Source organism: Esox lucius, chromosome 12, assembly GCF_011004845.1.
Source record: "Esox lucius isolate fEsoLuc1 chromosome 12, fEsoLuc1.pri, whole genome shotgun sequence".
NCBI classification, from domain to species: domain Eukaryota; kingdom Metazoa; phylum Chordata; class Actinopteri; order Esociformes; family Esocidae; genus Esox; species Esox lucius.
Window position 1 is genome coordinate 6,079,594 of NC_047580.1, and position 27,222 is coordinate 6,106,815.

The 27,222-nt window shown below is 41.3% G+C and overlaps 2 protein-coding genes and 3 non-coding genes across 8 annotated transcripts; all 5 read left to right on the forward strand.

The window, feature by feature from the left end:
• Positions 1–668: 668 nt before the first annotated feature.
• prim1 (DNA primase subunit 1) lies at positions 669–8,600 on the forward strand. Its single transcript, XM_010875950.3, has 13 exons — positions 669–913; positions 2,127–2,284; positions 2,437–2,543; positions 2,715–2,788; positions 3,041–3,177; positions 6,719–6,777; positions 7,035–7,144; positions 7,281–7,372; positions 7,498–7,630; positions 7,743–7,812; positions 7,965–8,071; positions 8,242–8,340; positions 8,431–8,600. The coding sequence occupies exons 1-13, from the start codon at positions 790–792 to the stop codon at positions 8,448–8,450; spliced, it is 1,290 nt and encodes a 429-aa protein (XP_010874252.1). The 5' UTR covers positions 669–789; the 3' UTR covers positions 8,451–8,600.
• A 1,113-nt stretch (positions 8,601–9,713) lies between these two features.
• Positions 9,714–24,382, forward strand: naca (nascent polypeptide associated complex subunit alpha). 4 transcript variants are annotated; one of them, XM_034295897.1, is made up of 10 exons: positions 9,714–9,821; positions 11,642–11,719; positions 17,592–18,987; positions 19,173–19,336; positions 20,024–20,109; positions 20,591–20,668; positions 22,907–23,053; positions 23,272–23,400; positions 23,770–23,892; positions 24,263–24,382. In XM_034295897.1, the coding sequence occupies exons 2-10, from the start codon at positions 11,650–11,652 to the stop codon at positions 24,275–24,277; spliced, it is 2,208 nt and encodes a 735-aa protein (XP_034151788.1). In that variant the 5' UTR covers positions 9,714–9,821; positions 11,642–11,649; the 3' UTR covers positions 24,278–24,382. The 4 variants fall into 4 exon arrangements, with proteins under 4 accessions (XP_034151788.1, XP_034151789.1, XP_010874250.2 ...); XM_034295898.1 differs by lacking the exons at positions 17,592–18,987; positions 19,173–19,336 and adding exons at positions 14,155–14,435; positions 14,478–14,829 and having other exon boundaries at positions 9,715–9,821; XM_010875948.4 differs by lacking the exons at positions 17,592–18,987; positions 19,173–19,336 and adding an exon at positions 14,155–14,829 and having other exon boundaries at positions 9,715–9,821.
• Positions 20,386–20,459, forward strand: LOC114840603. The gene has a single exon (XR_003782726.1). It is a non-coding gene; the product is annotated as a small nucleolar RNA SNORD59 (small nucleolar RNA).
• Positions 23,451–23,524, forward strand: LOC114840604. Its single transcript, XR_003782727.1, has one exon. It is a non-coding gene; the product is annotated as a small nucleolar RNA SNORD59 (small nucleolar RNA).
• LOC114840605 lies at positions 24,033–24,106 on the forward strand. Its single transcript, XR_003782728.2, has one exon. It is a non-coding gene; the product is annotated as a small nucleolar RNA SNORD59 (small nucleolar RNA).
• Positions 24,383–27,222: the final 2,840 nt, after the last annotated feature.

Here is a 27,222-nt window from a genome sequence, read left to right on the forward strand (position 1 = left end):
GTTCTGAGGAGCACCGGAGAAACACATGAGTCATTCCTGTAACGGGGCACAAGCTAGTGTATATCATCTGCTAAGAAGCTGCAGTGCGGTGGGTGTGGAGGAGGGGGGATGTATGGAGAGATTATATGACACTATACCGCCATCTGATGGTCTAAATGAAAAAACACCCAATCCAGAAATAGACCTCTTATTTCTTATTGTCTTTGAACTGTACATGTACAACGAAATGCAATCAGCATCTAATCAGGCGTGCAAATAGAGGAGGGCAGAACATTTACAAGTATTAAGTATATGTATATTACCAGTGGGATGTGTAGATATTCAATAAAGGCAAATGCAATTCAAATGGCAATACTAAATGTGCAATACTGACAATTAATTGTGCCATTAGCGCTATTTATGTAAGTAATGTATCTAAATCAAACATATGATTGATTGTGAATGGTATCATTATTTTCTAATTTGCAGAATTAAATTTCTTCACACCATACCTATCAGGAAGATACAATCATGGATAATGATCTTATTAAAGTAATTGTATTCAGTTTAAAAAATATCTAGATTATTATACTTAAATGTTTCTAAATAAAATGTTTCTCTGTTACACTTCTCATGCTGAAGTTTTTTGAAGTCTCTGAACAGACTACATATTCCATGAATCCCGTTGAGTGCTGTGGCCGGAAATTCCGGTGTAAATTCGCGCGCGCTCAAACGTCAGTGAAGCAACTACAGGGTACAGTTAGCAGTCTAAGTTTTGTTATTGTTTTTTTTTCACATCTATATGTCTGCATGATAACTTTAGAAATGCCAGCTGCTGTTTACGACCAGGCCTCTCTACCGGACCTATTGCCCCTGTACTACCGCCGACTTTTCCCATTCTCTCAATATTACCGGTGGCTTAACTATGGAGGAGGTGAGTACAGTACTGGGTAGTTAGCAGCCAGCCCATTCATGATAGTATGTACTGGGTAGCCCATTCACGATAGTATGTACAACGGTTTTGAAAACAGAATTTATGTATCTTTCAGATCAGCGAGATATTTTAAAAAAATAAACTTCTACATAATTGCTACACTCCTTTATTATTCCTCACCTGGCCCATTTAATTAGAAAACATCCGCACAAGACGTAGAAAAATATTTATTTTGATACAATCAAAAACCATACAGTACAATATACAAACCTATGAACACTGAAGCAGAACTTAGGCCTTTTCACAATGCATTGTTCTTTGCCCCGGGCTAAGACTGGCCCTGTGTTATCTTAGGCGTTGTTCACACGAGTTTAACCCTGGGCTAAGATTTTACCTTAGGTTCACACTTGTATTCCTAAGACCTGGGCTAACATCGAATTACAACACGACACTTCAGTATTCTGTCTATGACATGTTACAAATGTGTCGTTCTCTCTGGCATACGAATAAGTTACAGACCATCACTGACACGTGATCAGTGTTACTCTCCCAATATTAAATTTACGGCTTTTTGACATCGGTTGATCAAGACGTCCTCCTTTTCGGTATTGGATATGATCTCTTCGTTCAAATGCAAAGAGAAAAAAACAGCGAAGAGGAAATATGAACAGAAGTCAGAACATTTTACTAGTCGACCATTATTCTTTCAGCATATTTGCTAGCTTCTCGTCAAAAGCAAGCTACAATAACTATTTCTCTGAAACAAAGCCGGTGTACTGAAACGAGGAAAATTTGCAGTGAAATGACCGAAACAGAAATACTTTTATGATTGGACAATAAACATTATGTGATTTTGTTTTTGACCCCGTTTCACACTGGGTAATTTTTCACCGTGTTTCTGGGGCTAGCCCAGAAAAGTGGGTGCTAACCCTGCTCCAGAGCAAGGTCAGCTAGCCCTAGGATAACGGTGGTCCTAGCCCACTTCAAAATATGCAAGTGTGAACCCAGCTAAATCTCCCATAGCCCAGGGCTTAGGAGGCTCTTAGCCCTAGGTCAAGGTGCTGTGGGGAAATACTGCTGTACAACCACTGCATTTCAATTTAGGTTTTTTTCAGTTCCCAAAATCTGTTTTTAATTAATAGATTATACAAGTGTAAAGATGTTGTTGTTCTTGTTATTATTATATTAGAAACAACTTTTTCTACGCCCTCAGTGACAAAGAACTACTTCCAGAATCGAGAGTTTTCCTTTACGTTAAAAGATGACATCTATGTACGATATCAGTCGTTCAGCACACAGAGTGAACTGGAGAAGGAGATGCAGAAAATGAACCCATACAAGATTGACATTGGAGCCGTCTACAGTCACAGGGTTGGTTTGCATTATGAATCATCTGTTTCTGACCACTTGTTACATGAATCAGTTTATTTTGTTTTCAAAATATTTCTCCATTGGTCTCCCTATCTCTGACAAACACACACATGCCCATTTTATAGATGTTAATTTCTCTTCTTCACCGGTAGCCCAACCAGCACAACACAGTCAAGTCTGGATGCTTCCAGGCATTGGAGAAGGAGCTGGTGTTTGATATTGATATGACCGACTATGATGATGTCAGAAGTTGTTGCAGGTACTTAATTCACATTGTCAGAAAGTATCTTGTTTGTAGATTCACCATCTTTAATTTTGTACAGATGTGGAGCATGTTTGAATGTACAACAGATTATAATTTGATTAGCAATACTTTTTGTCAGCGTTGTCGTGCGGTTGATCAGCTTTTATTTCTGGTCTGGTTTTGCAGTGCAGCAGACATCTGCCCAAAGTGCTGGCCTCTGATGACTATTGCCATCCGTATCTTGGACAGGGCCCTTCGGGGTGAGACAGATTTCTTTATTTCAGGTGTTTTTATCCAATGCTGCTTAGTCACATGTCCTTTTTTATTATTATATACATACTTTTTTTTTTTTTACAATTTCTAGGATTCAGATACACAATCCTCTGTTGTTGCAAGTGCCAGGCTCTACTGACCCAGCTTTTGAATATCTTCCTACTGGTCATTTTGTAATGTAATCTGATGAATTTATTTGTGTGAACTGTTCTCATTGCCTTTTTTCTGGGGTGCTCCAGAGGACTTTGGTTTCCGCCACTGCCTGTGGGTGTACTCCGGCAGGAGAGGGATCCATTGTTGGGTGTGTGACGAGGCCGCCCGGAAGCTCTCTGTGGCGGCACGCTCCGCTGTGGCTGAGTACCTGAGTCTGGTCAAGGTGAGATAAGCTTTCAACACCTCTTCGCCCACTTCTCCTAATGATTGTCTGCAAGACATCATTAGCTGAACCTCCTTGAACACGTGGCAAGACAGAGATCATACCTACGGTGATTAGATCTACCTCACACGCTGCCAGTATTTACTGTGCCTGCCCCATGTAGAGCTCACCCTCACAGCATCCCCTGGTCCTGCTTTCAGTTGTTACTGGTGAACGAAGTGCAGGAAAGGTGGCTAGATGTGCACCCTTATAAATGACATGGGCTCAATGATCTGGACACCTTTTTTGCTGATACTGTATGCCTCCATCTCTGCTTTTGTTGCCATGCCTGTTCAACCTTTCATTACAAACAGAAAGCTGCTGTCATTGCTTTTGTCATGGTGGGTGACGCGCTAATTATTACAAGCCATTGTTTATCAAATATTGCTCTTCCGGTCAGTAGACCTGCCATTTTGAGCCCCACCGAGTTTTTTCTGCATGCAGTCAGAATTCAAAGACAGTCATGGTTATACCTCAACAACCCTGAAGGTCCTAAATGACAAATCTGCTTTAGACAACAAGCAGTGTTTTGCAGCTTTTTTTAAGAAGCCTTTGTCAACCATCCCATTTTAATTAATAGTTTCAGCAACCTAGGGACCCTATAGCAGTCTCTTCTGGTTAGAAAAGTATTTCTGTGATTACTTCGACCTGAGGGCTGTAGCTTATCAAAAGAAGTCCCTAAAGCTTCAAATCCTGGGCCAACCCTGTTTAAATCTGTGTTAGACCATTACCGAGGTCTCATTAGCTGCTTGTATCTCCCCCCTCAAATTTAATGTAGAAGACACTATCCTGCATAAAACTGGCCTGTCACTAAAAACTGTGCTTAACTTAATCACATCCAAAATGCCTTCTTTGACTTCCATCTACTCCTAAAATACCCCCAATAATTAAATATATGCGCCTCAATCAGAGCACACCTCAACCTGCTAGCCCCAAACTGGTCCTGGCTCTGAATGGGTTAGTATGTTGACCGTATACCAAAGCAAATTTCACTGTTTAAAAAAAATAATAATCTAAACAAGCTGCAATCTGACCAATACACCTACAGTGGGGCAAAAAAGTATTTAGTCAGCCACCAATAGTGCAAGTTCTCCCACTTAAAAAGATGAGAGAGGCCTGTAATTTTCACTTCAACTATGAGAGACAAAATGAGAAAAATAAATCCAGAAAATCACATTGTTTAATGAATTTATTGGTAAATTATGGTGGAAAATAAGTATTTGGTCAATAACAAAAGTTCATCTCAATACTTTATATACCCTTTGTTGGCAATGACAGAGGTCAAATGTTTTCTGTAAGTCTTCACAAGGTTTTCACACACTGTTGCTGGTATTTTGGCCCATTCCTCCATGCAGATCTCCTCTAGAGCAGTGATGTTTGGGGGCTGTCGCTGGGCAACATGGACTTTCAACTCCCTCCAAAGATTTTCTATGGGGTTGAGATCTGGTGACTGGCTAGGCCATTCCAGGACCTTGAAATGCTTCTTACGAAGCCACTCCTTTGTTGCCAGGGCGGTATGTTTGGGATCATTGTCATGCTGAAAGACCCAGCCACGTTTCATCTTCAATGCCCTTGCTGATGGAAGGAGGTTTTAACTCTCACGATACATGGCCCCATTCATTCTTTCCTTTACACGGATCAGTCATCCTGGTACCTTTGCAGAAAAACAGCCCCAAAGCATGATGTTACCACCACCATGCTTCACAGCAGGTATTGTGTTCTTTGGATGCAACTCAGCATTCTTTCTCCTCCAAACACGACAAGTTGGGTTTTTACCAAAAAGTTCTATTTTGGTTTCATCTGACCATATGACATTCTCCCAATCCTCTTCTGGACCATCCAAATGCTCTCTAGCAAACCTCAGACGGGCTTGGACATGTACTGGCTTAAGCAGGGGGACACGTCTGGCACTGCAGGATTTGAGTCCCTGGCGGCGTAGTGTGTTACTGATAGCCTTTGTTACTTTGGTCCCAGCTCTCTGCAGGTCATTCACTAGGTCCCCCCGTGTGGTTCTGGGATTTTTGCTCACCGTTCTTGTGATCATTTTGACCCCACAGGGTGAGACACGGATCGAGGGAAATTATCAGTGGTCTTGTATGTCTTCCATTTTCTTATAATTGCTCCCACAGTTGATTTCTTCACACCAAGCTGCTTACCTATTGCAGATTGCAGTGTTCCCAGCCTGGTGCAGGTCTACAATTTTGTTTCTGGTGTCCTTTGACAGCTCTTTGGTCTTGGCCAAAGTGGAGTTTGGAGTGTGACTGTTTGAGGTTGTGGACAGGTATCTTTAATACTGATAACAAGTTCAGGTGCCATTAATACAGGTAACGAGTGGAGGACAGAGGAGCCTCTTAAAGAGGTTTTTAAAGGTCTGTGAGAGCCAGAAATGTTGCTTGTTTGTAGGTGACCAAATACTTATTTTAAAGAGGAATTTACCAATAAATTCATTAAAAATCCTACAGTGTTATTTCTTTCTTTCTTATTTAGTCCCTCATAGTTGAAGTGTACCTATGATGATTACAGGCCTCTCATCTTTTTAAGTGGGAGAACTTGCACAATTGGTGGCTGACTAAAAACGTTTTTGCCCCACTGTATGCCATCAAATGTTGTTTTGCTGTATATGCGCTTTATGAAATCTATTACATTTTCCATTATAAACTTTTTTTTGTATTCATGTTTTTACATTATTTTATGGTTCTTTGTGTAGCCCTTTCCTGTATGCCTTTTCCAAGTTGTTTTTCAAAATTGAATTAGTTTTGAACTGACATGCCTGGCTAAATAAGTGAAATCTTTATTTCAATTTAAAATGTTTTAATTGTCTCCAAATGAATACCTTCCAAACATCAATACCGCTGGATCTCTGTCAATGATATACCGGTCCCTCTGTGTCATCTTTGAAATGTCCTTCTCATTCCAATCCTGCGCTAAACACATACGCAGGCAACATTCTTCCAACTCTACAAAATCTCCAGGCTCTGTCTGTCATTGTCCATCACTGAAATTCTCCTCCATGCCTTTGTCCTCCTGACTGGACTACTGAAACACTCTTCTCAGTATCCCCTCAGTATAACAAACTCACTAATGGACTCCAACTGGTCCAGAACTCTGCTGCTAGAATTCTCACCGGCACCAGATCAACTGAACACATCACAACAATGTTCATCAGTTTACAATGGCTTCCTGTGTCATGTCAAATTTTATGTGGCACATATTTAAGACTTCAGCTCCATCACCAGGCACCCACCTATCTCTCTGACCCTTCCCCAGATTACACTCCAGGTCTCCGGTGCTGGTCTCCTTGTCAACCCCCCATTCCTGTGTTTACACTATAGCCCATGTTGTGACACAAACCCCCTTTTCAAATTATCTGATGTAGCACACTTTGTTTCTATTTATTGCACTTAATTTAAGTAGGTCTATTCATTGAAGGGAAGCAATGCCTCTAACATTAACATGTAGAATATAATAGATATTGAGATGTTTACTTTTTTCTGTTTGTCAGGGTGGAGAAGAGACAGTGAGGAAAGTAGTGCTAACAGACCCAATTCATCCATTTATCAGGTGAGATGCACTTTGAAATCCTTCCAAATGAGCCACTATCATTTTCCACACTAATACTTTTTTCAGATTGAATACTACTACAGTAATGCGTAGATGGCAGTTATGGCGTTTCCACCACTGTGCTTATCTTTTAAAAGGGTGTATGTCACTAAATCATGCATGGTGTTAGCTTTGTTAGAGATGGCGGTACATAGACCATTCGTTTGGTGTTGAAGGGCAGAATTCAGTTGAATGACCAGTTGCCCCTTTTTCCCCAGAGAATCTCTCGCGGTGGTGGAGCACTACTTCACCCAGTACGCACTACTGGGACAGGACATACTGGGCAGCAAAGAGGCTACAGACAAAGTGCTGGGCCTAGTCCCTGAGGATATCCTTTTCCTGTCAGCCACTTGTTATTGGATTGCAGTGTTGTGTATTAGAGTTTAGCATCTTTTCTGATATCCATTGCATGTTGGACAACAGGGAACATCCTAGAACATGCCTAGTCTTAACAGAACCTGCACATGTCAAAAAGGAGTTGCTGATTGAATTCAAGACTGAAAAAAATCCTGAGAGGCGCTGGGGCAGACTCACAACTATGGCCCAAAATAAACGCGTAAGTGGCCATGCATGCTCGCACAACACTTCAATAAAATGTCAAAGGGCCTTTAAGAACACTACAATAATGAGGTGCCGTCAATGGCAGCCAAGAGTACAGTGTAACACTACTTTCTTCAACAGACCACCGTCAAAAAGGGCCACTACTTTGAGAAGGAGATCATGCTGCAGTACTGTTACCCTCGGCTCGATGTTAATGTCAGTAAAGGAGTCAACCACTTGCTAAAGAGCCCCTTTAGCGTCCATCCCAAAACAGGTTAAGTAAAACTGTCTCCCAAACAGGCATGCCTTATTCACTAATCAAAGACTGGATTACAATAACGATCAATGTTTTCTCCCCCCCCTTCCTATTCTTTACATCGTCACAGGGAGGATCTCTGTCCCTATTGACCTTAGAGAACTGGATCGCTTTAACCCCTTTGAAGTGCCTACTATCAGGTAAGCACTGGTCAGTTAGTTGGTCTTAGCTTTCATAGATTTTCATATTCAAACATTAAATCTTCAAAGTGCCAAACCACTTTTCAGTGTGAAGCACCCCTAGGGTTTTTGGTTGGTATACTCACTGTTCCTTTTATTCTGTCTTTCTGTAGTCTGATCTGTGAGGAGCTGGATCTGCCCAAGATGGCAGGAGAGGAAGAGGACCAGGAGGACCCCAAGGAGAATGACAAAGAAGCTGGAGAGAGACGGAAAATAAGAGGTATTCAAAGAGACAAGTGCAATTTAACTGAAAAGATCAGATGTGAACAGATCTGGTATGAAGTAGTAGGGAATTATAAGATTTAAGGGGCATGTGTAAGTCAAGGGTTCGGATGTGAATTTGGTCATTGTGTTTATTGTTCTAACAAAAATATATCTCTGGTTTCATAGACTACAAACGAACAAGCTTGGCAAAGTATGTAAAACTGTTTGATCAATTTCTGGAAGAGATGGCCCGCTCAAGGAAAGGGGAACTTATTAAAAAGAGTGGTAAGTGTATTAAAAGCAAACAATTGTTAGTACGAACACTCACATACAAAGGATTTGCTTATAGCTATTTTTCTCAATCTCTTTTCACAGATCTTCAAAAGGATTTCTGAGCATTGTCCAATGGAAAGCTGTCTGTTGCTGGGATTGGTACCTAGAATGGTTGTTCTATATTTCACAAATCAGCAATATCAATTCAACAACAATTGAAAACCACCATTGTTTATGTAGCACATTCTAATTAAAAATGACTTTGTACTTCAGTTTCTGTAAATCTAGTATGTGTCATTGTCTACTTTTATATCGTCAGGCTAATTCTGGTCTTTTGACTATTTTGTTAAGATTTGATGTGATTGGTATTAGTTTTAATGTATAGGAGATCGACTAGATCAAGATTTGGATTCAACTGCAAGCAGGATATCAGGAGTTTTATGGTTTATTGGACAGACAAATAGTGACAGATCCAGTCATGTCAAGACCCTTGTTGGCAGGACATGGGGACAACCACATATTGATTGGCAATCTAGCATGTATGTCTGGGGTTGATTACACTTATGATTTCATCCCAAGCTATTAGTCTGTTTGGGAGATTTCAATGCCAAAAGTGCATCTTTTCCCAAAGCACAGTGAGGAAGATGGTTCAGGGGGCAAATAATAAGAGCCACAGTTGGAGTTCTAGAACTTTATTGCAGCTTGGAGGCAAGTATAAAATGCCACCTTAATGCTAATAGTCTTTGGAAGGGTTGCATTAAAATAAGCAAAACAACAAACAAATGTAAGTATCTGCAGTTTATGAAACAGCACATGTATTTGAACCAGGTACTCTGAGATTAATGAAAAGAATGCTTTGGCCACAAACCCAACAGGGGTTTGGCCTGTGAAAGAAAATGTATGCTGAAAAGTTTACCTCATACCTACTCTAAAATATGGTAGATTTGTGATGTCATGGGGCTGTTGCTTCCACTGCTCCTGGGACCTTTGTTAAAGTCAACAGCTTTATGAACTCTACCAACTACCAGGACATTTTAACCAAAAACCTGGTTGCCCCTGCCAGGAAGCTGAAATGTATGGGTCGTTATTACTTATACAATAGGAAAGTCATCCCACTAAGCATCTTTCAAACTGTCTGTTTTATAATACTACTTTGAGGTGTTTGTGAAGTGGTTTCTCCAAGGTATTTCTTAGGCCTTAAATAATTTAGGTGTGAGTTGACAAAATATTAACTTACAATATGGAGATTTTCACTGTGCATGTCATTGGTATTCATTGGCCATGGTATTCTGTTCCTACATTTCCAATAATGGTTTTGAAAATAAGTAGAAATGTACCTTACAGAAGGAAAACATTAATTAATGGATATGTAAAGTGCATGGGAAACACGAGAGCGACCCGGAAGGAGAAGTTAGTGCAAAATGTGATATCACCGCGAGACCGAGGTCAGAAATTCTCTCTCACAGCCATCTTGGATATAGAATCCAGTCTTGGTGAGTGTCTGTCGCGAATCTAAGTTCATCTAACTATTTATCCTATTTGAAGTTCTTTAAAACAGTGACCTGACAGTACATGAGAAGTTGGTCATACCCCTCGTTTGCTTATTTGTGAATATAGTTTTTTGTACGAAGGGATATTAACGGTTATGTTATCGAGCAATGGTACAAAATGGGAGAACACGACTCTACACACATTTGCTAAGGTTGCTTCTTACTCGACCAGGCTTTTATATAACGTGAGTTTAGAATATTTTGAGGACTGGTTTGAGCTGTTTTCTGTGGTGCCACGTTTAAGTATTCAGTGAAAGTTGTCAGTCAAACCATATGTCTCTTGGCATCGTTCATCCACCTATCTTCAAGTTAAACTTGTACTTGAGAGAGTCGTTAGCGAGACTGCTAACTATAGTACTCTAGTTGACCACGTTTGCTACAGTAACTACTGGCGTAGTCCGTTATGGCTTTGTTACTGTTATGTGTCAAGTTGTCAAAGTATGGCTATTTGGTTTTGGTGGTGACCGGTTGTCTTCTAATGTGCCGCTGATTGTGAAATAATCATGTGAAGTTTCATTAGCTTAGGGAGTGTACTGTAGTAATTAGCAACACGTGAATAACGCGTGCCGGTTCTTATACAAAAATGTCTTGTTTGCTCGCAGACGTCAGGCATGGATGTGCACACACCTTCAAGTCAAGAGAACTCCGTTTTCTAAATTTAGTTATCCGTAGAAGACTACTTGTTCAAGTGAAGTATAGCTAGGCAACTACAGTATACCGAACCCGGTTGCCCTGCGCCGAAACAGAACTTAAATAATAAATAATCTTGAATCGTTCGTGTCCTAACAATATCTCCCTTATTAATCAAATCTAGAGTGAAACCAGACTGAGGGGTGGCCGGTCCTCTTCTGTTCCAGTTGTCGATTATAAGAGTACATGTCATTTTGGGCCGCGTCAATGTTTGCATGAGCTGAAGACAAGCGGGTCAATAAATGCATGTGGGCTGTGTCCTTAAACAGAATCCAAGTCAGCTGAATAACCAAGTGGACAAGGCCAGGACAGTCAACTGAGGTGTGGACTGACTAACAATTAGCTTGGAGTAATGTTGATTATCATGACATGACACCATGGTAGTTATCTGACTGATTTGTTTTTATGTTTTTGGGGTGAACATAGTTTGCATCAGTCAGCTAGTTTTTCTTAAGTGCTGTCCCTGGGCTGATGGTCTGCTGCACAGCATTTTTTGTAATCACTTTGACATGCATTACAAGTGATAATGTGTAAATTTCTTTAAGTTGGGTATACATTAATTCAGTGTTGTGAAGTCCTATTCAAGTGCTGTGATCAGTACACTAATCTTTGACACGCAGGCCCAAATGGCCTTTCCACTATTTTGTTGGCTCATCCAGTATGTCAATGCATATGGGTCTGTCAAACTGATCACATTATTCAATGTAAGTTTACTGTGACTGTCCTAATCCTGTGCTGATAATGAACAGTGATATTTCAGGAAAAGGTAAAGCTTTTTCTCACTGTCCCTCAATAGCTCCAAACAGAGAGAACATACTAATCAGTAACGGTTACTGCTTGGTGGTCTCTCTGCCTCTGATGTTTGTGCACATTGCCCTCTTAAAGCATTGTTTGTATACAAAAGGATCTATACTAGTAACTAAATGTACTAGCTTGACATCAATGAATGCATTTACATTGTCAATGTGTGAAACAAAAAAAACTAGCAAATAAGCTGACTGTTCATTCAAGCAGAACAGGTTTTCTTTCTGTCAATTATTTCTGTTGATTCATTGCTGGAATTCTCCTTTCAGACACAAGCATGCCTGGTGAAGCCACAGAGACGGTCCCAGTCACTGAGCAGGAGATGCAGCAGCCACAAGTTGAGACTGGTATGTATAGCATTATTATGACATACTCGCATGCTAGGACACTAAACATCGGGGCTAATGGGGTCCTGGAACTCAAACGCCACAGTAACTAATTCATCCAAACAGTGCTTGTAGAATGGAGTGTGTGAAGTCTTTTCCCTATTGGTGCGGACTGATGGCTGTTATTTACTTTGCTTCCATTCGAAAAGGTAGCACTAGTAACATTATCAAGCGGGCTACCCTGTTGAATGACACTAGACATATGGTTACTCTGGTTCCCTTGTGGAGTCTTGCTTTACACGCATTCTCAGCTTATATGGGGAGTTGTGGTGTCAGGTTTATTTGAAGGCGGGGGGTGGTTTGAGCAGCTGAGGGATAATATAAACCATGACTTGTATATTATGATCTGAAGACGCTATTCTTTCAACCCCATGAAAGCCTATTCTTTGACTAATAGTCTTATTTTTGTAGTTTGAAGTGAGTAGCCCTCAATTGTTGGTCTAGGCCAGTTTTGACACTACATTAATAAGGATGTGACAAATTTGAGTCTTTAGGGGGCATGTCTAAAACTAAGACGGTTATGTTTTGAATTGAACTGTGGTTTTATTGGGTTATCCAGGACCCCTTGTTTACTCATTCACTCTCAACCGCCTGTGTTGAATGTTATACTGCACTGACAACTGGGATGTGCACCACTTTGTAATGCACGGGCATTGATACAGTTGCCTTGTGCATGGATGATTTTTGAGAAACCTTTGCACAAAGGAGTGGCACTAATGTATGATACAGTGGTAGGAAATGCTTTTTGTTTTGGTCTGCAAAATGTTTTGTAAAAGAAAATATCTTCTGCCATTGTCTGTGATTTGATTAAATGGTTAATGGCAAGGTGAACAGCCTCTGTGTAGTAACCTATAGAATTATTTGAGTAACATTTGTTTTGAATAGAACAAAATGAATATTGTTGAGCTTTAAATCAATTTCTCATTCATTTCAATGCAACAACTTTTTGATTTGTATCAAGATCTGTCATAAGTTAATATGAGAATATCTGACTTAATAATTTCCTTATTACCAAGCCCTGTGCTTGAGTGAGGTGTTAAAAATGATTAGCATATGAAAGTCCATGCTCATCTAAGGGCTTGTTTACATTACGGCAGAGAATAAAATGCTAGATTGACTTACCTTTGTTTGCATACTGAGTTTCATAGCGTTCAAATTTACACTGGAATGTTCAAGAAGAACCACGCTGGATTGTATTCAGATGAATTGCTGGAGAAATCGTGCGATACTCATACCAGCTGCACAGAAACTATATTCAGTTCCGACACAATTGTCTTCACACTCTGAAACCTCTGGGGGGCTCTATAGAAAATGTGGTGCGTGCTACCTCGGAAAGTGGGGTCTTGAGCCATCAATATCTGCCAGTTTACACAACAAAATAATGTAGCTTCTCGAGACTTCTTCTCTGAAAATGTAGCGCAATGTTAACAAGCCTTAAGAGACTCCTAGTTTGTGGTGATGAAGACCACATTGATTTTGAAGACCACTACAAGAAGCTGCATGTGCTAAACAAGTGAGGACTTGAAGTATTGATTGGGGAACACTAATGATATTCAGTCCTGTAGCTGCACGTTGCCAGTGCAATGAAATTGATGACGCGCTAGATTAACTGATTTATGTAGAGCCCACCTTTTAGATAATTCTAGTGTTGCTAGAGGGATGCTCAGTAGGTGTCTGGTAAGGATGATTCAACATTAGGAATTATTAATGTTGGAGATCATTGGAAAATTGTTTTGTCTTCAAGGAATACTATGTTGTTCCAAATAAGTGTTTAATTGCATGAAATGAATGAGATCATATTCTAGTTATTTGACAGATTTTTATGAAATTGTGCTTATTGAATCTTAATTTCCTAATTTAAAAGTACATTTATTGTGCATGATTGTCTCAATGACTTCATTCTGGAATGTTGTCTTCACGGCTTGTAGATATATTGAATGTTTTTTTTCTTGAGGGTTTCCTCACACCTGGTCTCAAAGGTATTTCCAACTACAAACTTCTCCAACTAGGCACTGCATGGTAACTGGGATAGGGGGCACACTATAATCTCGGGATGGGAACACTCACCCATTTTTGGTTTTACTTAAAATCGGAAAGCAATTGTCTGCATCCTTGAATAACCTCACAAACACTCTGGTTTCACTGAATTCATAGTTATATTACACACATTTACTCGTATTCAATTGTATCCTCTTAATATTTTGTCTTATAATTGAAACCTTTTGGATCAAAACATGGCTCATGTTTACAACCCTCATATTTCCTTAGATGAGGGGTTCAATCATTTTTGATCACATGCTAACAAAAGCCCTTCCAAGCTTGTCAACTTCTTCTCACTTGCTGTGACTGCCCCCTGCTGCTCCCTCCGCTCCTCCTTTTCTTCTCACAAACTCCAGGGGTGTTGAGTTCCTCTTCTCCCCCTGAGATGGCTGTGCCTGTGACCAAGATATCCCCTTTGGACAATCTGGTGCCTCCAGACGCCTCTACTGTACTTCCAGAGATGGAATCCAAGCCATTGTCTCAAATGGCTTCTGGAAAGGAAGCTAGTGGAAACCGTAATGGGGTGGAAGCAAGGCCTGAAGCTAAAGTGACCTTTGTGGAAGAACCTAAAGAAACTGCTGAAGAAAATGTCACCCAAACAACAGAAGAGGGCACCATCCAAGCTATAGTGGCTGAGGTACCCGCGGCAGTGGCTGAGGTACCCGCGGCAGTGGCTGAGGTACCCGCGGCAGTGGCTGAGGTACCCGCGGCAGTGGCTGAGGTACCCGCAGCTGAGGAGGCTCCAATTCATGAACCTTCTCATGCTGAAGAGCCAAATGCTGGCGCTGATGATGGGATGGCATGTCCCCCTCCAGAAGTCACTTCTGAGCCTGAGGTCAAGATGGTTATGGAGGACTTGAAGTCTTGTGAAAGCACTGTACTCTGCCCTGAAATTAAAAATGCTAATACTACAGCCACACTAAACAAAACCCCTTTTGAGGAAGAACCAATTGTGGCCTTTTCTGAGGCCATGCAGATGAAGGTGCCGTCAAATCGCGCTGGCCCAACTATCTCCACCCAACACCTGTCAGGTGGGTCATTTTGTGTGCGAAGTTAAAGCCTTTCCCCTCTTTCAACAGCTTCCCCTTTTAAACTTCTGTTTCTTCTGTACTTTTGCCACCTCTTGCACCAAAATTAAGATTAAATCAAAAAATCTCAGGGATTATCATCATGGGTTTATATAGGATCTTAATTTTCTCTTGCGTCGCTGTAAGAAGTTTCACCTTGAAACAGGCCAGTCCATGGGCACGCAAATGCAGATGTTTCTTCTTTTCTGTTTTTGTCGCTGTGCTTTCTTCGGGCTTATTGGTGTTGGGAGGAATGCACTAAGCCAACCATGTCGATATGCTCGAACTGCAGTATGTGTAAGAACACATGAACACTGGTTATTTGGGTGGAAAGAACAAAGCTCAATTATGGTGGTTTGGAAACAACATGAAATGTAGCTGAACGCTGCAATAGATCAGATGTTATTATTGCTCAAAAGACGGATTAGAGTAAATGTTTTGATCTGGTTGTATAAACCTAGCTAAGCCAAGCTATAGTCTTTATAAAGTCACTTTAGTATTGGAATAAACGAGTACAGTACAACGAAATGCAGTATGCAGCTGTAGTTGCTCTAACGAAGTGGGCTGAAAGATGGAGTACCTTATCTGCATTTACCCTACTGAGCTAATCATTAACTAGATCCCAAATGTCATATATCCCCCAGTGTAGCTTATTGGTAGGGCTGCAAAAACTAATGGATTAAAGTCAATTATAAAAACTGTTGGCAATTGGATCTACACGAGACGCAGCAAAAGATTTGCAGTTTGAAAGATAACGGAGGTTATACGGAAGGGAAGTCACGCACGACCAATAACGTCAGAAGTATGAGACCATTTTATGTTGAGGAATTTAACCAGTGTGTTGCAAAATTTGCAAAGTAGAAGTTTTAAGGAACAGGAGCATGACTAATGCATGAAAACACGTTGTAGCCTTGTTGACAGAAGATCAGCGTGGTACGTTAATATAATACATTTGTCATTTTATTTTGTATTCAGGGAGTTAAGTTTTTAATTGAGAAATGGTAAATCTTGAATGCTTGGCCGAGTTGACATTAACGTTTTTCATCAACAAATCAGTGATCTACTTGAGCATATTGAGTTGTTTTATCGTTGAACAGCTCCAGCTAACTAAGCATCAGCGTTACTGATGAATTAACCCATTAGTGTGAAATTTGGTGAGTTTTGTATTTCTCCAGAATTGAAACATTTATGTATTTAAATGCATTACAATTTGCATTAACTTTATAATATTAGTCTCACAAGTCTCTCAACCAGCTTTATATAGTACCCTGGAATGCTTTTCCAACAGTCCTGAAAGAATATTATGATAACTATGTTCTACAGTTGTTTTAATGATGGCATTGTAAAAAGGATAAAAACTAATTTATTTGCATTTACATTTTGGAATTCTTTTCTTCTAATCGAGTAATCAATAGATTAATCCATTATCAAAATAGTTGTTAGTTGCAGCCCTACTTATTGATCCCAAATGTCCCAACTATCTGCATATGAGTAAACAATTTTGTTTAGGTAGGGTGTAGTTTTACCCAGTTACCTTACAGGTCACTAATTCATCTGCACTCTTCCCTATAGATTCTGTAAATCTGTTAATCGAACTCCGTCGAGATTGTGAATCTCCTCGTTGAGCCAATGTGATATTATTCTAAATCTTGGCTATTATTTGTGTATTTCACTTTATTGTGGTAAAAATGGGTGATGCTTGAAAAGCGGGAGAATGTGTTCCTACCAGAATAAGGATTCCAGTATAAACTGCCTGGTTGTGCAAACAGTGTTAGGAAATAGAATGGCATTGAATGTGGCAGACATCTTGACATGGACTCTAATCCACCAGGGGTTGATGTCATGAAGCAGGACTTTAATTAGATATCACACAATTGCGTGGCTGACCATTGTTCCAAACAATGCTGGGAGATCTAGGATTCACTGGTCTGGAGAGGAGCCTGTTGTGACCGCAAATTGATGGAGCTTGTGGTAGCCGATTGTCTGAACAAATATGGCAATGTAAAATGTAACTATTTTGGAAGTTAACATGACAGTTGTTTTGTCGGGTGGTGCTTTAGTAAAGCAATCATGATTTGTTCAATTTGAAATTGGAAAATCCAACCAGCAGTGTACAGTGTAGCAGTGTTCATTATCAATGCCTCTTCCTGACAATGTCAAAATACACTTTCCAGGCTCTATTTCAGCTGGACATTGAGTCTAGTGTCAGCCAGGCTAGGGAGGATGATTAAATAACAATGTTATGGTCTTGTTCACTTGATGTAACACATTCCAGCAGTGTAAAATGTTCTGTTGAATTTGCATTCAAGTGTGAAACCACTGAGTTTCTAGGTTCTAACTATGGGACCTGTCAAATATATTTGCTCTTTGTAGTGCCATGCTTTGCCAAGCTATATTTTTTTTCTTCTGCATTGAGTGGGTCCTCTTTTTCTTTTTGGTTGGCAAATAAGGAAAATTAGTAATTGATGTGTGGGTCTGTGCTTGCACCAAGTAGATTGTTTGAACTTTAGGTAGGTAGTTGTGGATTTGCCTGAAATTTGTGGTGTGTGTGTGCTGCCCTGCAACAAAACATCCCATTTAGCATACAAGGTTGGTGTGGTGTTCAGTTTCCTAGCCTTTCATAACCCTTGAGTTCTAAGCTAACATGGCACTCGGTGTGCATCTTTAACCTGCATGGTTCAGGCTTTGACTTCCTTTTCATTTTAAACAAACCTTTTTTCATTTAGCCGCAAGTGTGGCTACATCCCAGGAACCCCAGGCTGCTTCTAGCTCTACTAAAGCCAAAGGTCCCAAGGGTGGCTCTGTCCCAAAAGCTGTCCCTGGCAGAAGAAAACGTTCCTCAATGTCAGCCTCCTCCGCTTCTCCTACTTCTCCAAAGTCCACATCCTCCACACCCCGTTCCCCCATAACTACCTCACCTGGGGCTTCCAGCCAGGGCATCCGCGGTGCCCCAAAGGTTGTGAAGGCAGGCAAACAAGGAAAGGCTAAGAAAGGAGAGGCTTTCAAACCTGCTTCTGACCTGCCAGCACCTGCTGAGGTCCCTGCCCCAACAGAGGCCATTGAGCCTAAAGCTGCTCCTGCACCTGTTGTGAGTACGCAAGCACCTGCTGCAGCGGAGCCTGAACCTGCTACACCCTCCTCTCCAAAGCCTGTAGCATCCCCTGTGGCCTTTAAAGTGACCTCAAAACCTGCTGCACTGGCCCCTATGTCATTTGCTGATGCAGTTGCCTCTAGCCCCTCTAAAGCTGCCCCTGAGAAGCCTATGGCCAAGCCTGAGCTTACACCTAAAGTTGAGGTGAAAGAAGTCAAGGCAACCCTTGCCCTGGAGGATGATGACCTTCCCCCTCTCATTCCACCAGAAGAGCCAGTGAAGATACCTTCTCTAGTAGCTTCTTCAGTTCTCGCCAAGCCAGCTCCCGCTGTAGCTAAACCAGCTCCCGCTAAGACAGCTCCCTTTGTAGCTACACCAGTTCTCGATAAACCAGCTCCTGTTGTAACGAAGCCGTCCCCCTCTGTAGCCGCCCCCGCTAAGGCGGCCCCCTCTGTAGCTGCCCTCGCTAAGCCGGCGCCTTCTGCCACCACTAAGGCGGCCCCCGCTGTAGCCGCCCCGGCTCCCGCTAAGGCGGCCCCCTCTGTAGCCGCTCCCGCTAAGGCGGCCCCCGCTGTAGCCGCCCCCGCTAAGGCGGAACCCGCTGTAGCCGCCCCCGCTGTAGCCGCCCCCGCTGTAGCCGCCCCCGCTAAGGCAGCCCCCGCTGTAGCCGCCCCCGCTAAGGCCGCCCCCGCTGTAGCCGCCCCCGCTAAGGCGGCCCCCTCTGTAGCCCCTCCCGCTAAGGCGACCCCCTCTGTAGCCCCTCCCGCTAAGGCGGCCCCCTCTGTAGCCCCTCCCGCTAAGGCGGCCCCCTCTGTAGCCGCTCCCGCTAAGGCGGCCCCCTCTGTAGCCGCCCCGGCCCCCGCTAAGGCGGCCCCCGCTGTAGCCGCTCCGGCTCCCGCTAAGGCGGCCCCCTCTGTAGCCCCTCCCGCTAAGGCGGCCCCCTCTGTAGCCCCTCCCGCTAAGGCGGCCCCCTCTGTAGCCCCTCCCGCTAAGGCGGCCCCCTCTGTAGCCGCTCCCGCTAAGGCGGCCCCCTCTGTAGCCGCCCCCGCTAAGGCGGCCCCCCAGCCCCCGCTAAGGCGGCCCCCTCTGTAGCCGCCCCGGCCCCCGCTAAGGCGGCCCCCTCTGTAGCCGCCCCCGTTAAGGCGGCCCCCTCTGTAGCCGCCCCCGTTAAGGCGCCCCCCTCTGTAGCCGCCCCGGCCCCCGCTAAGGCGCCCCCCTCTGTAGCCGCCCCGGCCCCCGCTAAGGCGCCCCCCTCTGTAGCCGCCCCGGCCCCCGCTAAACCGGTTGAAGTAGCTATGGTACCACCACCTGTTTCAAAACCTGCCCTGATCCCTGCTAAAGCCCCAGCCAAACCGGAGCCTGTGATCAAGAATGACAAGGGTATTTCTCCTTTTTGTCTCCTGTGTGCTTTGTTTGCCTAAAGATTGTTGATCTGTGGCCTGTTTACTGTCTCTTAGGTGCTGTTTTCCTATTCTTCAGGTCTCAAGAAATATACCTACTAGTTGTTTTAGCTGTACTTCATGTAACCTTAACTGGCCTGTTTCAGTGAATTAAATGGTTCAGTTACTGATTACTAAAATGTTTTCACCCAATTGAGTGCTGATTTGTTGTTTTTGAGTTTAGAGTTTTCAGCCAGCATTCCTCACGTCAAGATTAATGTAAATGTTCTCAGATACCCTGTTATGGAACTCTAGAAACTGCAATTTGAAGGTAGTGGGGTTATTGAGAGAACAGGTTCATGAACGTAGTTATAATGGGGTGTGCAAGATCACTCAGGATTCTTTCACATTGACACATTTTCTGGTCTTCTGAATTATCCACAAATGTTGTATTCAGTTTCTGTGCCTCTAGTACATTAGCTTTAAATATCACTAATGATGCACTACTTCAACATCTCAATTTGTTTTAGTCTCAGTGCCTCACACACCTTGCTTACAAAAAATGCCCATGCAATTACAGATCTGCAGTCTTGGAAAGGCTGTAGGATAATGATTTACTGTAGCTCAGGCCTCTGCCTGTGACCTCCTGTATAATGTAACTAATGCTTTATCTTTGGGGGCCTTACAGGGTCTGGCACTGAATCGGACAGTGATGAGTCTGTACCAGATCTGGAGGAACAGGACTCTGCTCAGGCACAGACACAGCAAGCCCAGGTAAGACTACTTGAGAAAGTTAAATTACCCAGGTAGGATTGCCTGAACAGTCTTATAGGGCATAGATTTTATAACAGCTGGGTTTTAGTTGGTAAACTTTTGTGATACTGCATTCTAGCATTAAATGCAACTACTTTACAAAAAACTACAAAGGGTTTTGAGTGTTCATAAACAGTTGTTCATAAAAAATAAAAAAAACACTAGAATTGAATCCTGGAATGTGTTTATTTGTGATATCTGAATATTTGCTGTAGCCCTAAATAATAGACCTTAGACTCTTCAGTGATGATTGATACAGTGACTTTCGTTCTTCTGAGTCTGCTGAAGCCAACCTTTCTGTCCTGAGAAGAGAAAAGGTCTAATTGATTGAATATTTATTTGCTTTATTTAATATAATCTGTTTAACTTCTGACAAATGGACTGAATTGTTTTCCAAATCTCCCAATTGCTTGTCATTAAATAATGTTCAATATCTCCACAGCTTGCAGCTGCTGCAGAAATAGATGAAGAACCCGTTAGCAAAGCCAAACAAAGCCGTAGTGAAAAAAAGGCACGAAAGGTAACTGGGTTTTTAAAAACTCTGGACTATCTGGGATGATCATCAGTGATATAGACATTAACATGTTTACTAATTGTTATTTGAATAAGACTTTCCAACTGTTGAAATGGTCATGCATGGTTTTCTTCCCCACATTTTAGCATTACAGCCAACCTGTAGCCTACTAGGCAAATGGTTGCTGTATTGACAACCATAAATGCTATAGTTGAACCCCCTTTTATCAGCATATCCAAAAACTGTTTTGAAATATATATATTGTCAAGAGTAACCATTTGTTCAAGTTGTCTAAGTTTTGTTTATTAGTGACCTAAAATTATTAGCTAGCATGCCAACAAATAGCATTTCTAGAATTTCAGTTAAGTTATTTTCAGCTAGTTGGTTAGCAACATAGCTAGAAAATAAGACTGCCTATTATCATACCTTATTTTGTTCAAATACATTATATTTCCATATTATAATTCAAAATTACTAGAAAATTGTAGTTACCTTGCTTACCTTCCGGTTAAGTTAAGTAAACAAGAAAAGGAACCAGGCAAGCCTAGTTCAGCCGGCCTGCAATTTAAAGGGATGAAGGATGTTGCCCTCCCTGGATTTGAACCAGAGTCTCCTATGTGACAGACTGTGTCTTTAGCCACTAAGCTATACATGTGCAGAGATGTGGTGTCGGTATACTTCTACATTGTTAAACCAATTTGTCGGAACTCCACAGATCTTGAAACCAGTTTCCTCCATTAGCTAATCTCCAAACCAACAACAGGTTTAACAAGATTGCAACACTACATTCAACAAGTTAAATTATAGAGTTTACAGTAGATGGTTAAGTATTGGGACCAACTGGGACATAACACTTCATCATAAAATTGCCTCTTGACATTAGATAATTTTTTAGATCAAGTTTAAATATTTAGCTCGACATTGTTAAGCATTGTGTTAAACTGAATAAAGTTTTTTATTAAGTTTACTTCCGTCACATGGCATCTATGAACTGTATGGCTTTTGCCACTGGCCATTTTAATAGCTTATTAGCCAGTAATAAGCCTACTAGTATCTACTTACTACTTGGAATAGTCATAAGAATTGAGCCATTTGTAGTGAGACTGAAGATTAACTTTACACTGCCAAAGCTATTTCATGGCACAACAAAGTACATTTCTTTCATTTGTGAATGACACAATAACTAGCACTGTAGGTGAAAATAACTGACTTTGTCAAGTATAAGTGATCGCTCTCTTACTGCACAAGGGGTTGTGGTCTATATTATCTCAAAAGGCATGCACAGGTGCATACTTCAAAAGTCCACCACAAGTATTTTTTTGGTTTTACGGTAACATAGCTACTGAAGCTTGTAGCCAGCAAAGTTTTCATATGAAGCGTTTCTAACCACTACACTATTTAACAATGGGTAGTCACTCACCCACCCAGTAAGGGACATTCACTCTTCTTGGCTGGCTCCGATTACGTCTTCCAGCAAAAAAGACCAATCAATTTGGTATTACGTGATGTTCTGTTTTGCGAGTCGAATTTCAACATTTGCAGCTTTTCTAAAACAATTTCCAAACTTGATTACATTTTTTATTTCTCTGCAAAAATTTAACCTGCATACATTCTATGAAATAAATGGTGGTTGGCTAGCTGAAAGGGTAAATTTAATTAAAAAAACATAATTGTTTTCCAGTGTATTTAAATGTTGAACTTAAAATAATGTCGCCTACCTTTTACTGGCTGTGGTTTCTAGTTGGGTCTAAATGAATTTATATGGTAATTTGTGTTATCATCAATGCAGGTATATTTATGGCTAGACAATTAAGTTCCTGTGTATTTGTGATCAGTGTTGACAACTTGATGCGCATGCCTGTTACAAGTAGACAGGTTTGCCTATTACTGTATGCTTTGCTATTGATTCACTGTTTAAAGAGTCATTTTGGAGAGGAAAAACATGCGTTTCAAGTGTTTACCTCTGGTTGTCATTGAATCTCATTAAGTCTATGCGAATGTGTGCATGTTTTAAATTATTTAGCAAAATGTAAATCCACACGGTAAGCTGCAGCTGTGGTAAGTGGGTCAGTTTCTGTTACATCAAAGATTGTTAATGTGCAATGCAGAATGTATCCTTGTTTGGTTCTGTAACCACAATGCTATAACACAGTTGAAATGGAGCTCAATTTAAATATCATGGTATAAATGCTACCAAACATATAGCATTAATCTTCAGACCATTATTGTTTTTTCTTTTCTCAGGCAATGTCTAAGCTGGGGCTCAGGCAGGTGACGGGGGTCACCAGGGTTACCATTCGGAAGTCTAAGAACATACTATTTGTCATCACAAAACCAGACGTATACAAAAGCCCTGCTTCAGACACTTACATTGTCTTTGGTGAGGCTAAGGTAAATATCAAGGATACAGTTTCAACTCTTATCTAATGCTCTTTAAAATCTCAAGTACTCTTGGCATTGTTCTGTCTTGACTGCTCTTTCAAGATACCCTTTCATTATGAGGTTTTGGTTATCAGTCCACTATGCAGTGTAATTTTCTTCAACCAAGGTGTGGTTTTAACAAATGATAAAGCACTGATATGTCCGCTTCTCTCCTTTTTGCATTTCAGATTGAAGACCTTTCACAACAAGCTCAGTTAGCTGCTGCCGAGAAGTTCAAGGTTCAGGGAGAAGCCGTGTCGAACATCCAGGAAAACACACAGACTCCGACCGTACAGGAGGAGAGTGAAGAGGAAGAGGTAAGAGCATTTGGGAGAAAATTATACCATAAAATTGGCAGGAGAATTTCTCTTCATTGATGATTGATACAGTGACTTTCGTTCTTCTGAGTCTGCTGAAGCTAATCTTTCTGTCCTGAGAAGAGCAAGGTTATCGAATGGGGTTTAGTCTGTTGATTATTGAAAACCAGTCACCATGCTTTTTGTTGTCTATAATTGGGACATAACACTTTTTGCCATATTGTTTTCGTGTAGTTTGTTCTTTTCAGTGGTCTTCCATTTATAAGAGCTAATCTTTGAGTCAGATCTAAAAAGCCCCATTCACCTGGAGATGATAGTGAGTTTAACAGTCAGATGTTCTGTATACTAATGCTTTGTTTCAATGCATAGGTTGATGAGACTGGGGTCGAGGTGAAGGACATTGAACTTGTGATGTCACAAGCCAACGTGTCGCGAGCAAAGGCTGTACGCGCTCTGAAAAACAACAATAATGATATTGTCAATGCTATAATGGTGAGTAATTATATCCTTTTGTCACCAGACAATATCTAAATATTCCTTTTGTCATTAGATCCTTCCCTCCAGATATTTGTAAATTTGAATTGACTGGTGAAGGCAAGTTAGCATAGCATCTACCAGAAGGCCGTCCATTCTCTTCAATGACGATTGATACAGTGACTTTCGTTCTTCTGAGTTTACTGAAGCCAGCCATTCTGTTCTGAGAAGAGAAGTGCACTCATACTATAATGTGGTTAAACTGGCACATGTATTAACTCACACATACTGTAATCTGGTTAAGCTGGCACATGTATTAACTCGCACTCATACTATAATGTGGTTAAGCTGGCACATGTATTAACTCATAGTATTCTTATTTTTACAGGAATTGACGATGTAGGCTCCTTGAGTCAACAGGGTTCTAAAGGTTGCTGATTTAATCTACACTATCGTTTGTACAATTTATACCCAAGATGAAAATAAAGTTGTGGCCTGGTAAATTGAATGCACTTTTCCACTGTTGTCATTGTACTCATAAACATCTGCCTAGGGACTGTGGTTCATCCTTTTATCAATACCCTTGATCGCTTTATATTGCGAGGTGTGCAAGGTATTTTGGAAGTGAACTCAGGGGAACAAAACATATTTGTGCATTTACTGTATCAGTAAGATGAAGTGAAAAGTCTGGCATCAGATTAACAAGCAAGGCAGTTAACCTTGCTTGTGGCTGAGCATTTTTTCATCATAGCTGGGCAGTTTAATAAAAAAGTTAACTGTTAATCCGTTGGCTCTCTAGTATCCATTTCACAGATACTCGAGAGCCATTCTTTGTTGGCCAATCACAGATGTTTACAACACATGGCTGTTTGCAAGTACTATGAGGTTTCCCCAATGTTTTTCTCCCACTCTTGACATTCATACTGATGCCTTGAGGGTCCGTGTACGTGAATATAATTCCTTGTCCCGTCAAAACGAGCAGAATCAAGAAACCGGTTTGTTTATTCATTTGAATTTTTTTTAAAACAAAAATGGAAAAATGGGTTTTGATTTTTGTTCTTGTTTTTTTACACAAACCATAAAACGACTTGAAATTTAGATTTTCCTCACATGGGTATCAATTACATTGCATTCAAGTGTATACACTTGCCAAATATTGTTTGACTTATCAAGAAACGGGTGTTACTATAACCCAAATTGTCAGAATATGCTCTTATAACTTCATAGAATGAATGTAATTTAATTGATCTACTGATATCTATGAATATGTTAATGCAAAAATGCTGTTATGTTTTTCCATTTATACTAGTATTAGTAATATTATAAGATTACTGCTATAATTGTTTTTATTGGCCTGTTATTGTAGTAGTGTTGCTGTAAATGGTTAGTTAACTAATAGGGCTTTAAATATTCAACACCCCCTGGAACCTCTTTCACATTATGCTGTGTCAGTGCCAGTTTCATGCGTCAAACATTTTCCCCCATCTACACACCATACCCCACACATTTAAGGGAAACTTAAGTGGAACAAAACAATATACACCACATTAAAAGTACAAAAGCTCTGAAGTTCCATGGGTAGTGTCGATGGCAAGCAATCAAGTCATGCCACACATCTTCATTTGGATTTAGGTTGGGGCTCTCACTGGACCCCTGAAGGATATTTACCTTTTTATTCCTTATCAAAGGTGGTCCCCAATCCTGTTCCTGGAGAGCTCCCTTCGTGTAGGTTTCACTGGCTTAGCACACTCAAACACTAAGCTGTACTTTGTGTTCCTTTGTGATGCAACATTGAAGTACCATACAAAGTAAAATAATGGTCAACCCCTAATTTCTGTCTGTTCATTTCTACATGAAATACTCTATCTGAAATATATACAGATGAATGTGTGGGTTTTACTACATTAATTTAAAAATGTAAAAATCCAAACATCTATCGACTAAAATTAATATTATTTCTGAAGAGGGGTCATTTCAGGTTACAACTACCTTCAAAAATAAAATGTATGAAATGTCTCAAATAGCATGCAGGCTGGCTCTGTAACAATCTACGCTGTAGAAAATGAGAAGCAGTGCCAGATTGAGAGTTTGGGAAACAATTATTGTCTTTGAAATGTTCAAATACATTGCTAAAAAATTATGGGATATCAATTTGTCCAGTTAGGAAGCATCAGCTGTTGTGAATCAATGTCACCTGTTTCAGTGCAAATGAGTGAGAGTCAACAGCAAGACAACCCCCTAAAAGGGAATGTTTTTGCAGGTGGTGGCCACAGGCAATTGCTTTCTTCTCAACCTTCCTGACTGATTCTTTAGTTTTGCTAGTGTCCTTGTCACTGCTGGTTGTATAAGGTGGTACCAACAGCCAATTCAGGTTGCACAGGCTGTCCAGCTCCTCCAGGATAATGCATCCATATGTGCCATTTAAAGGTTTGATGCATCTCCCAGTACAGTCTCAAGAGAATAGAGGAGATACTAGGAGACAGGCCATTACACGAGGAAAGCTGCACAGGGCTGTAGAAGGGAATCAACCCAGCAGTAGGACCAGCAGTGTGAGGAGGAACAGGAGAAGCACTGCCAGAGCCATACATAATGACCTCCAGTGGGCTACTGGGGTACATGTTTCTGATCAAACTGTCAGAATCAGATTCCATGAGGGTGGCGTGGGGGCCCGACGTCCTCTAGTGGGACCTGCCCTCACAGCCCAGTACTGTGCAGCTCAATTGGCATTGCCCAGAGAACCCCAGAATTGGCAGTTCTGCCATTTGTGCCCCATTTTCTTCACAGATCAGGTTCACACTGAGCATGTGACAGACGTGAAAGTCTGGAGAGGCTGTGGTGAATGTTATGCTGTCTGAAACATCATCCAGCATGACCGGTTTGGCAGTGGGTCAGTGATGGTCTGGGGAGGCATATCCTTGGAGGGTCACAGACCTCGACGTGCTAGCCAACGGTACTGGTGCAGTGGGCCCTGGGTTCCTCCTGTTGCAGGACAACACCTGGCCTCATGGCCAGAGTGTGTGTAGGCAGCTCCTGGATCACAGGCATTAATGCCATTGACTGGCCCTACCATTCTCCAGACCTGAATCCAATTGAGACCCTCTGAGAGGTTATGCATTGGTTTATCCGACACCACCAAGAAGCACCATAGACTGTCCAGGAGCTCAGTGGGGAGAACATGTACTTGATACACTGCCAATTTTGCTGTGAGTGATGGAATCTAAAACAAAAATCCAGAAAATCACATTGTATGATTTTTATGTAATTCATTTGCATTTTATTGCATGACATAGGTATTTGATACATCAGAAAAGCGTAACTTAATATTTGGTACAGAAACCTTTGTTTGCA